Source organism: Drosophila biarmipes, chromosome 3L (assembly GCF_025231255.1).
Source record: "Drosophila biarmipes strain raj3 chromosome 3L, RU_DBia_V1.1, whole genome shotgun sequence".
Classification (NCBI taxonomy): Eukaryota; Metazoa; Arthropoda; class Insecta; order Diptera; family Drosophilidae; genus Drosophila; species Drosophila biarmipes.
In genome coordinates this window covers 16,447,973-16,459,158 of record NC_066613.1, presented here as the reverse complement: position 1 = coordinate 16,459,158, position 11,186 = coordinate 16,447,973, and the positions used below count along the sequence as shown (strand labels likewise).

Sequence of the window (11,186 nt, the reverse complement as noted above, 5' to 3'; positions counted from 1 at the left end):
CTACGATGTCAGCATATTTAGCCATAATAAGCACTTGCTGTCGAGTGACTCATTCAATGCGATTTGTTTTGACGGCTTACACTTCATTCATGGGGCCATAAATGGAGCGGATTAAAATACCAAAGAAGACTGTGTGGTATACCCTACTTTCTCATACGTTGCATTCGTCTAACAATTAACTTAAAGAAACTAGGCAAAATGCAATATTCGGTGTTTTATTTGCTTTGACCCAATTCAGAAAAAGATATATTTCTGTTTTGAACTGCAAAATTCTGGGAAAAACGTGTGAAATGCAACCGCTGCATTGCGTTTCGCTTGTGTATCTGCATGGCATTTACAACAACGAAGATCGTATGTATATTTATAATCAAAAAAATATATATATATGTGTGGAGCGATGTGCAATATTTAATTATGAATTATTTGAATTTTATATGCTCTGGCGACGCAGTTGTTCGCCCGAACAACGAGAAAATATTTGGAAAATACATCTAACGGATGAAGATGGGTGGGCGTGTCGCCGGCGGCCGTCCGATTTTATATCTGAACATGCACATTTCTTCAGATATACAGTGGAGGTAGGAAAAGTAGTACTGAACATATTCAAAGCCGTATTTATGGGGTTTAAACAATCTTTTTTTTTAACTTTCTATTAGGACTTTCTTAAGATCTTTGATATTTTTTTAAAAATGTGAGAAAAGATATATTATTTAAAATATCCCAGTTCTTATTTTGTTGCCAACAACTGTGCGTATGGGTCATTTCGCCATTCTGAGGAAAATGTCTGTGGCCAGAGTGACTAATAGTTGCTTAAAAGGCGGAGTAAACAGTTGGCCCGAACAGCTGGGGGCAATCAGCTGATATCTCAGCGATAACAGTTGACTGCAGAAGACATTCTGCCGCTACTGCACATCGTATGGTTCAATTGTTTATTGCGAAGATACAAGAGGTACATACACCCAGAGCGGCGGACTTGTGGCAACAGATCGTTAGTCATTGATCGATTGATTGGCCGCTCAACAAGAGTCGTCAGTGGGCGATGACAACTGTTTACGCTGCTGATTTTGCCTTTTCTCATGCCTCACTTGTTGTTGCTCTCTGGTGGCTGTGACGCAGTAGTTGTACCTATGTAGGCGGTCCCCTTGCTGAGAAATAAAAACAACTCTATATCGTACATACTTACTCACACTTTTTGAATAATTTTAAAAGGCAAAAAGAAGGGGAGTTTATATGAATTTTGTGTTTTTTGTTTACCTATTTAAATAGAAAACCGGACTTGAAGTCAGCAATCATTTGTTGGACATTTTTCTATATTTTTAGATAAGACTTTGGAAAATTCGCCCATTAAGTATTCTTTATGATTATTATAGAATATTTTATGAAAGCTTATTTTTGTTTTATTTATTTCCGAATAATGTTGGCATCAAGAGCTCTAAACAAAATGAATATTTAGCAAAAAATATAATGGCAAAAGTAAGTACCACCTCCTTTTTTATTCTTTAAGTTGTTCCTCATTTTTAATTTGTAATTACCTTTTAAACATTTTCTGTACTTTCTGAATACTTGCTCTTTTTTTAATTTTCCTTTTTTTAAATTTTTTCACTTTTAAACATTTTCTGTACTTTCTTACTGTGCATCTGGTCTAAACCGACAAATAGCTGGATAGTATTACATGCTTTTCTCTCCGTGTGGCTTACGGTTACAGATGGGGATTCTAGAAGCCATGCGACTGCCGAGGAATGCGTTTCGGAGAACAGCTCTGCTCTCCCGCTCTCTCGGCCAACTTTCTAGCGACCATCTATTTATAAGTCTGATGTGTGTGTAGGGTATCTTGGCCTGGTCCGCGATCGGAGAGGGAGAGCTTGAAGAGAGAGAGAGAGAGGCAGAGGCAGAGGAGCGCCAGAGAGAGCCCCATATCCGTATCCGTAAGATAGTATTAAGTATTTACCAATTAAGGCCTTAAACCGCCGGAGAAGCGCAGGTAGAAGCCAAGCAAAGCTTAGAGCGGCAGAGTGGGAGAGCGGGAGAGCAGGAGAGAGAGCCGCGCAGTGGGGCCAGCTGAGAGGCGGGAGAGCGGCAGTGGGGCTGCTGGCCGATGGAAACGGCAACGGTAATGGCTGGCAGCGAGCGGCGGTGGCGCTCAGTCGACGAGCAACTTTGGCAGCGTGAGGACGCCCGAGTGCATGTGCGTGTGTGGCCCGTTCAACAACAACAACGCCGAGTGGCAATGTGCAAAAATAAAAAATCTATATATATTTTAAATTGAATATAGAAAACCGAAAAACCCACACTCGCACACGCTGGCAGCGCACACACACTGACGAGAGCCAGAGAGCGCGAGCGGAAATACTTAACAAGCCAAAGCTAAAGCTAAAACGTCGAAAAAGTGGAAGTAAAAAGTGGCCGTGTCGGTGCGAGCGGCGTCTAGAAAGTGTGGCCAACAAAAGTGACATCACACTCCGGCCAGCAGAAGGGCAGGAAAGTCAGCCAAGGAGCCTAGGGTTTAAGGAACCTACCAGAAGTCCCATTCGAAATCGAAATCAAAGTCGAGCGGTAGTCGCACGCGTCGTTGCTCAAGGTGAGAACGCGCCAGCCCCCCTCCCCCAGCCAAAAAAAAAGTAAAAAAAAATTAATCTCAACAACTGGCACGACAAGTAGTCGCCGCCGTCGAAAAGTCACACAGCCCGGGTATCAACAAAAGGAAATAAATTACAAATTTTGTCGCTACGCAGCGAGACGACGGATTCGACAGCGCTACGGTTCCACTGTTTCCACCCACCAAATCACCGATGAAGCCCACTGTGATGGCGGCCAATCAGGCGCCCAGCAATCCCGCCACCGGTGGCAACGGCTCTGCCGGAGGGCCCGGCGTCAATATACCCGTGAACCGGGAGTATGTCAGCGGTGGCTACGGTTCGCCCCAGCAGCAGGCGGCGCAGAGTCCCCACTTCCACAATCCGCCGCAGCAGAACGCTTACGGATCGCCCAGGCAGCAGCAGCAGCACTTCCAGCAGCACCAGCAGGTTCCGCCGAATCAGCAGCAGCAACATTTTCAGGTGAGTGGCCGCCACAGGTCGGGTGCGGGGGATTACAGGGGCAGGGGTGGCATGGCAGACGAGCGGCAGCGGCGAGAGCTCCCAAGGTTGGCGCCTGGCAAGGTCGCCCCAACCCCTCCCCTTCCAGATCTCCCCCACCCCCGAAGACCTCGATCGCATAGCTGGGACATATTCGTATGAGTGTCATGGTTTTTGTTGTTCTCGCCAGCAGTGTGGCAAATCAGGTACAGTGGGGATTCTCAAAGGGGGATAGATAAACTTTATCCATGAAAAACCAATTACCTAAAAGTAGTAATATTTTTAAAGTTTTCATTTAGTTGATCTACAGATGCTATGGTGTCCAGCCTCTATACTACTTCGTATATATTATATATTATATTTTCCTATTTCCTATTTCCTATATATATATTTTCCTATTTTTTTAAAGTTTACTTAATTAAGTAATTGCCTAAAAGTCATAATATGACTTATCTGAAGATACCATGGTTACTTTTTCTTATACCTATGCTCTTTATATTTTAATTTCCATTTGTTTGTCACCTAAAAATACAATTGTTTCTAGGCGTTTCTTTTGACTTATCTAAAAAACATATAAGAAATGTTATAGATGTTTATACCTAACAGGTTATTAAAATAATAAGTACAAAAACATCTAGATGTATCTATAAGTCAGAGAAGCCTTTAAAAGCGAATCACTTGTATGGCACGAAATGCTTGGTTCTTTGTTTGCTTAAATGTCTTGAGAATGCGATTAAGTTTTATCTATATCACTAGACTACTTATGACACAGCGGTTTTTCCAGTTGTTTTACTTTTCCCAATGAATCCTTCACTATTTCTCATGCCTTTGGCCTCTTTGTGGACCCTCCAAAACGCAATAAGGGTGCAAAAACCAGGGAAAAGTCAGTGTGTGGTTGCGTAAACGCCCCATACTCCTAACCACCCGCTCTTCAAAGGGGGGTTTCGCCCCCTTCCCAGTGTGTCAAGTGTGTGTGCACACTCTGTTGACCTACTGGGCGCAAACTTGTAGTATCTGCCTGGTAGGGGGGATGGATGGCCAAGTTTCTCCGGGCTGATGTCGTGTCAAGCTCTCGTCTAGTGGCCAACGCTGCGTATGATTAATGCCGCAACGCGTGCGGAATTTTACCAGCGACAAGTAAAGTACAGCTGTTTTGTTGTGGTCTAATCTAATGGCCAGCAATCCAAATCTATCACGAACGAATCGCAGAAAATATTTGAAAATTTCTAGAAGAAAACACACAAGCCAATGACGCGTAGCCCCTGCCGATCGCTCGCGTTCCTTCTATTTTGGCGTCGAAAGAATCGCACCAAAGACTGCTCTGCTGTGCGTGTCTATCTCCATGTCTTCCGCTGTAGGTGGGCACACCGTACAGTAATACATAATGACACTCCATATGTGCGCATATCTCGGTATCTGTAGCTGTATCTGTTTCTGTGGAAGCAAGCCAGTTGTCTAATGGGAAGCGTGGGTGGCTCTTGGTTGCTCAACCTCTTGGCCAACGCGGGGGCCTCGACGATGCGTTGTTGGTGACGTCGACTACATAAAAACGTCATCGCCAGCTTGGAGTACGGTGGATACTGGTTACGTTAAAAAACTAAAAACTATTACTATTAAAAAAAATGTTAATTAATTTTTTTTGGTAGTCAGAAAAATCATAATCGACAATTTAAGTAATAGGGAAATATTGTATCCAAAAAAAAGATTGTTTTTTCTTGTATTTTGTATTATTTTTTTAGGTGTTTTAATGACGTGCCAAAACTAGAAACCTGAAATCTAGGTTATTTTTCCAAGTGTACTTATGTAAGATAACAAATAAATTATCATTTCTAATTGAAGGGTACTTTGAAACGGTCACAACAGTGGGTAATAATTTTAAAAGCTAATAGAATTAACTATTCTGTTTGCCATTGTGGGCAAGTTTTGTAACAACAAAATATATTCTCTCCTATAAAATAAATTCATTCATCAGTAGTAGTGAAATGCGGGTCACTGAACACTATCAGTTTTTATAATTCATTGATTCGAGTGAGTTAACTACTTAAGGTGTTCGCTGTACTTGATCCACTGTACTTCCGCGGGTCCACTCGGCTAATTGAGTTGAAAAGGAGAGAGAGCGTCTTTTTAGGAGAGACTCGTGAAGACTCTCGAGAGCTGCAGAAGCTACGAGAAGTGGCCAGAATAAGCCAGCGGTTTCGAGAGTGGGCGACACTCGCTTTAAAAGGCCTTCTCGGCCGACAACTCGCCTCATTCGCAACCAAACAATCGGACGCAGTGCATCACGTCACCGAGCGGAAAATCAATCAAAAGCTACAAAGACAAACAGACTGAGGCGAAATAAACGTCGAGTACACTTGTAGCGAACAACCAGCGAGCGGTGCTCATTGATAAAGTAAACAAATTGAGCAGGCTAAAGGTAAGGCTCTGGCTCCCAGATCGACATCCGCTCCCCAACAGCTGTTCATTCAGTGCCAATTGACATCACTTGTTTGCCCACACTCTCGCACCCAGTCTATAAGGCTCTGACTCAGCCAGTTATTTATAAACAATTCGCCCACCGAGCCAAGCAATTTGCACTGCTCTATTGCTACACAGAACGAATAATTGATAGGGAACAATGATTTGTGGTTTTACCTATCGTTTCAAACCGGAAAGCTGTATTTCAATTAGCAAACTGTTATCAAGTATTTAAATTCAGGATTAGGTAATCTAAAAAAATTACTGTGATTATAAAATCACCGAGAAATTAAATGCTCTTTTATCAACATATCATTCCCATATGATCTATAAACATTTAGGAACCCTTTATGATGCTTTATGCCTGACTATATTTACTAATTCTCTCCTCTTGGCTTGCAGCCGACCTTTGGATTCGAACCGAACATGGACATGGACAACATGTTCCCGCGCTCGCACCTGGGCAGGATGCATGACCCCTTCGCCGGCTTCGGAGACTCACGTAAGCGGAGCAGTTTGCACGGTCCCAGTGCCCAAGCCCATGCTGACGATGACTTTTCATCCTATTTCGACGACCCAGACTTTGGATTCCCCCGCTTCTCGACAATGGGCCGCCGCGGACGGATGCCCGGTGGGGTGAGCACCCACATGGATCACGACGACGACTTCTTCAACCGGCTGCCCTCGGAGTTCCGTCAGTACATCCCAGATGGTTTCGGTGCCAGACGTGGACCAGGCGTAGCCACTGCTCCAGGACAAGTTCCGCAACAGCAGCCACAGCAGCAATATGCCCAGCAGCAGCCACAGCCGCATCCCCAGCAGCACTACCAGTACGCTGCGCCACCACAGCAACAGGTGCCCCAGTCGCCCTCGAAGCGTCTCTGTGATGCTGCCATCCAGACGGAGGATCCGGCCGGCCGCTCGGAGGTGGATTGTGCCCCGCCGGCCAATCTGAACCAGCATGGCTTCCGGAACACCGTGGACATGGGCGTGAAGAGTGCCGCCGAGCAGGACCAGGGCCTGCGCTCCCACTCCGCCCCGCCGCCAGAGCAGCAGCAGCAGAATCTGCTTTACCAGCAGCAGCAGCAACAGCAGCCGGGCGCACATCACCAGCAGTTTGGCACCCAGACCAGTCCGCCCGTCCAGGGTCAGCAGTTCAAGACCTACTATGCGCCCCAGCAGCAGACACATCCCCAGCAGAAGCAGCCCACCCCGCCGCCAGCCCCACAGACCCCCGGTGGCACGTATGTGCGCACCATACCCATCTTCGTGGAGGGACGCACCGAGCCCATCATCAATGCCCACAAGGAGATACCCAACCAGAATGCTCCGCCAAGTGCCCAGGCCCAGGCTCAAGCTCAGGCGCAGGCACAGGCTCACTTTGCACCACCACAACAGCAACAGAGGCCCACGCCGCTGAATACGCAGCAGGCGCAGGCCCATCCCGACCAGGAGCTGCCGGCCGAGGGGTCCGCCGGATTGCCACCACAGACACCACACACCCTCAATTCGATCAACAAGATCCAGGACATACAGCGCGACGTGCTGGAGCTGATGGGCAAAGTGGAGCAGTTCAAGGGCACGCGCCAGGAGAAGGAGTACGCCTACCTGGACGAGATGCTGACCCGCAACCTGCTCAAGCTGGACACAATCGACACCAACGGCAAGGACAGCATCCGCCTGGCCCGCAAGGAGGCCATCAAGTAAGTTATATACGCTGAGATACTCAATTCAGATTGCCTAACTCATCGCTTTTGTATCTTACAGATGCATTCAGGCTTCCATAAATGTGCTGGAGGCCAAGGCCGAGGAGAATGCCAGGGTGGCGTCGGGAGCACCAGCTGCCAGTGCAGCCCCCGTTGAATCAGTGGACACGGCTGCAGCTGCTGCCCCAGAGGCCGCCGGCCAGAGCGCGGAGCCAGTGACTCCACAGCCACAGGATGCTACGAAAATCCAGGAGCCCATCCCTCTGCCGCCGCCACCAAGTGCTGCCCCCGCTGAAGGATCAGCTGCTCCCGAGACGCCCGTGGTGGAGCCCCAGGCTTCGGGTGAGACAACCGCGCAGTCGGAGACCACCACCACGACATCGGAATGATGAACAGAGCGCCTCTACAGGGCGACCGTTTCGAAGCAGCTACGCAAATTAACCAAATTCAAGTGACAACAAACGGACGATAGGGGCGAGTCCCCAACCTGAGATGCCCAATCATCAGAGGATGGCGACAGGAATGGGCGCATGGGAATTGAATGCAGATGTGATTGTGATCAAGAGGAGCTGGAGCTGGCGACGGATCTTTGCTAGTATTTCGTAGAAGCACACCCGCACTATCTAAACAAGCAAATCTCATGTGTCGAACACTCAACACCCAACACTCATCCCCGCACAACATCATCATAGCACTCAAACACACAGCATAGATTATAGGCTAGTAAGGAAAATAATATTGAGAAAAAGTGCCTGCATAGAGAATTCGACAGTTAACAGAACGAAAACGATTTGGCAACGAGAGTTGTCCCTCACATAAAAGAGCTGATTATGTTTAAGCGATAGAGGTCACCATGAGGATATTTTTGAACCTGAGTCCAGTTTTTATACGTAAATTGCACCGAGAGGCAGTGGGCAGCAGTGGTCACCAGCAAGCCGCCGTATGATCTCATACAAATCTACAGCAATCGCGCTTGCCTGCCACCGACACCTCGTCATCAAGCTTTGCTGCAGGTGAATTGTTAAACAAAGGTAAACACTTCTAGAGAAAAAACTATGATAACTATTTATGCTACTAATTAATGCGAAAATAAATGTAGATATTGTTGACTATACAGACATCGTTTGCCTTTTCCGTTGCACAATTATCAAAGTTTATTATCGAAAAGGTTACAAATCTCGATCAATAATACATATACAAAAGAACCCTCGTGTCGGGTATGGAGCGGGCCTTAAATACTGACTAAGTGGTTACTCTGTAAGTGTGTCTTAAGAACATTTTAAAAGGACGCAACACGGCCTCGGTGGAGGCCAAACAATGGTATAATATGTATACAGATGGGAACAACGAATGAATGGGTTGCATATGTGGCATGGAGTATACGTTATATAATAATATGTATGTAGATAAAAAACAGACGCTTGATGTACGATAAAAATCTTATAGTCGCATTTAGTCATCTCGTTGAATCTCTTCTAGGTGTATCGCACTATCGCATTATTGTTCAAGAGTATGGGGTAAAAGTGTTTAAGTAGCTATAGTCCGGATCCAAAATATAGTGGCTAGCTGCGGTGTTGGTGTAGATATCTAGCAAAAGGGCGTCCCAGCTGCTTGGCACTTGGGTCCGACCCTAGTTGATGATCTCGACATAGTTCGCCGGAAACAGTCCATAGGTTCCATCAGGGCCCAGGCCCTGCCACCAACCCTCATCGATTTGATCGATGTGGGTAATTACATCGCCGGGATCAAAGGTGATCTCCGACTCGTCGGCTGCCTGGTAATCGTATAGGGCTCGGGCTCGCAGTCCCAGATCGCCGAGGGTCTCCTGGCAAATAAAATCGTCCTCGTTCACCAAATCCGTCACTGCAAAATATGTGCAATTAAAATCATGTATAGTTAACTTTACTTCAGTACCACTCACAAGCATTCCTCTCCAATGTGCTCAGCCCACTGGTCTTGGTCGACTGTGATTGCTGCACGGTCACCGACACTTTGGTGCGGACCTCTTCCTCCTGCTCCTGGTACACTGCGGTGTCCGTCTCATTGGACGAAGTGGTCTCGTCCGGAGACTGCGACTGCAGTGAGTTGGTTTTACTGTGTGGCGACCGCTTGATGGTGGAGAACTGCTCGCTTTCGTGGGCCAGTGGTAGATCGTCAATGGGCTGAGACTCCTCCACCTCTGCTATTGTGGAGACCACTTCGGCCGCCACCGGAGCAACAGTTACCGAAGCAGCAACAGCGGGAACAATGGCTTCTGGGGCCGGAGTCTTGACCGGCAGCGGTTTGGCAGGGGACACAGCGCGCGGTGGTGAAGGCACAGGTGCATCTTGAGGCTGATTCTGGTTGAACACGTTGATGCGCTGGGCAATGGAATTGCGGGCTGGTTTGGCCGGTGGTTGCGTGTTTAGTCTAGAGATTGAAAGGTTCAGCTTAGTTTAGACACAAAAGACAGAATGGTATGGTAACCCACTTGGACTGAAGCTGTCCTTCGCTGGTGTGCTTGGTAAACATGGCCTTGGCAGCTCCCACACGCGAGCCAATCAATTCGCGGGCCTCCTGGTTCCTCGCCTGACGCATGCGCTCCGCATCAGTCAGGTTGTTGGAAAATCCTGGTGATGTTTTCTCAGGGCTAAGAGGCTGCGGAGAGCTGTATGAAAATAATGAAGTTTTTACTATCATCTGAGACTAGTTATTTGGTTTTTAATTACGTTTTGATGGGAACATGCGCCGGCTGGAGCTTGGTAGTGCTGATGACCAGCTTCTCGCGCTCCTTGTGCTCCTTTTCCTCGCGTCTGCGCTGCTCCTCCTCCAACTTCAGTAGCTCCAGCCGCTTGGCCTCTTTCTCGGCCTCCTGGCGCAGTTTCTCCTCGGCCTCCTCCTTTTTCCAAAAGTCCTGCATAACGCTGGCGTTCAGCTCCTTGGTGGGGATAACCCGCGTATAGTTGGTGCCCACCGGCGCCTTCTGCTCCTCCATGCCGCCGCGTGGCTCCTTGAAGCTGTAGGCGGAGCTCACGGTGCTCAGCTTCTTGAGCAGGCGCTCCAGGTCGATGTCGTCCTCGTTGCGGGCATTGATGGTGAGGTGGGCGCCGGACAGAAGGTTGCTCACGTCGCGGATGTGGTTGGCACAGGTGCCCTTGCGAAGCACAGGTGCGCCCTCGCCCTACAAAATTTGGAACGCAGATATGTGGGTTATGCGTGCGGCGATAAGATAAGGTCGGCCACCTGGCCCTGACTCACCTGCCAGTTGATGAGTAAGTACTTGTTGAGGCCCGTTTTGGGGTCTTCGATGCGCACGAAGGCGTACATGATCTTGCCGCTGTTGAGGTCCTCGTTCAGCTCCTCCACGCCGCCGTCGCCGGTGCCCACGACCTTCAGCTCGTTGGTCTGGCCCTCGTAGCCGAAGAGGGACCAGTTGGTGTCGCTCTTGTCGTCGAGCACATCCTTCCAGGCGGCCACTATTTGCGAGCGGTTCTTCTCAAAGCTAATGGCCATGGTGCCAGGCTGCCAACGACCTTGAACAAAGAGATCTCGGCCAGCTTTCACTGGGTCGCCTTGTCGCGGTGCCGCTGATCGTCGCGAGTGAAAGCCAACGCCCGCGAAGACACCAAATTCGAATGGCAGTCTTGACTAAAATGTTAATTAAGTGCAGCCGCCCCACAAAGGCACACAGACACACGACCGCATACACACACCAGCAGAACAATAGGATTGCGGGCGATTGATTTTCCAGTCTGTGCGAATTTCCAGCGCCTCCGGAGTCCTTGTTTTTCGCCTATTCACTGCGAGCTACGTGTGCGGAGGGGGGACCAACGCAGCGCTCAGGCATTCAGGCAACTCCCCAATTGTCCAATTTGATTGGAATTTTCAAATTTTCGATCGCTGGCGGCGACCTACACACTTTTTTGCAACAACAAATTAGCGGTGGAACAGAAATCGATATTCGATACCC

General features: G+C 48.1%; 2 protein-coding genes across 5 annotated transcripts; one reads left to right on the top strand and one right to left on the bottom strand.

Moving 5' to 3' along the window:
- The first annotated feature begins 2,134 nt into the window (after window positions 1-2,134).
- LOC108035154 (BAG domain-containing protein Samui) lies at window positions 2,135-8,355 on the top strand. 4 transcript variants are annotated; one of them, XM_017110601.3, is made up of 4 exons: window positions 2,135-2,578; window positions 2,733-3,056; window positions 5,934-7,234; window positions 7,299-8,355. In XM_017110601.3, exons 2-4 carry the CDS (start codon window positions 2,790-2,792, stop codon window positions 7,624-7,626), a joined length of 1,896 nt encoding a protein of 631 aa, XP_016966090.1. In that variant the 5' UTR covers window positions 2,135-2,578; window positions 2,733-2,789; the 3' UTR covers window positions 7,627-8,355. The 4 variants fall into 4 exon arrangements, with proteins under 4 accessions (XP_016966090.1, XP_016966091.1, XP_016966092.1 ...); XM_017110602.3 differs by having other exon boundaries at window positions 2,135-3,056; window positions 5,934-6,033; window positions 6,112-7,234; XM_017110604.3 differs by lacking the exons at window positions 2,135-2,578; window positions 2,733-3,056 and adding an exon at window positions 5,277-5,490 and having other exon boundaries at window positions 5,934-6,033; window positions 6,112-7,234.
- Window positions 8,356-8,366: 11 nt separating this feature from the next.
- Window positions 8,367-11,163, bottom strand: LOC108035155 (drebrin-like protein). The gene is made up of 5 exons (XM_017110605.3): window positions 10,475-11,163; window positions 9,946-10,397; window positions 9,708-9,884; window positions 9,159-9,646; window positions 8,367-9,100 (listed from the first exon to the last, which is right to left on the bottom strand). Exons 1-5 carry the CDS (start codon window positions 10,727-10,729, stop codon window positions 8,868-8,870), a joined length of 1,605 nt encoding a protein of 534 aa, XP_016966094.1. The 5' UTR covers window positions 10,730-11,163; the 3' UTR covers window positions 8,367-8,867.
- Between the last annotated feature and the right edge of the window lie 23 nt (window positions 11,164-11,186).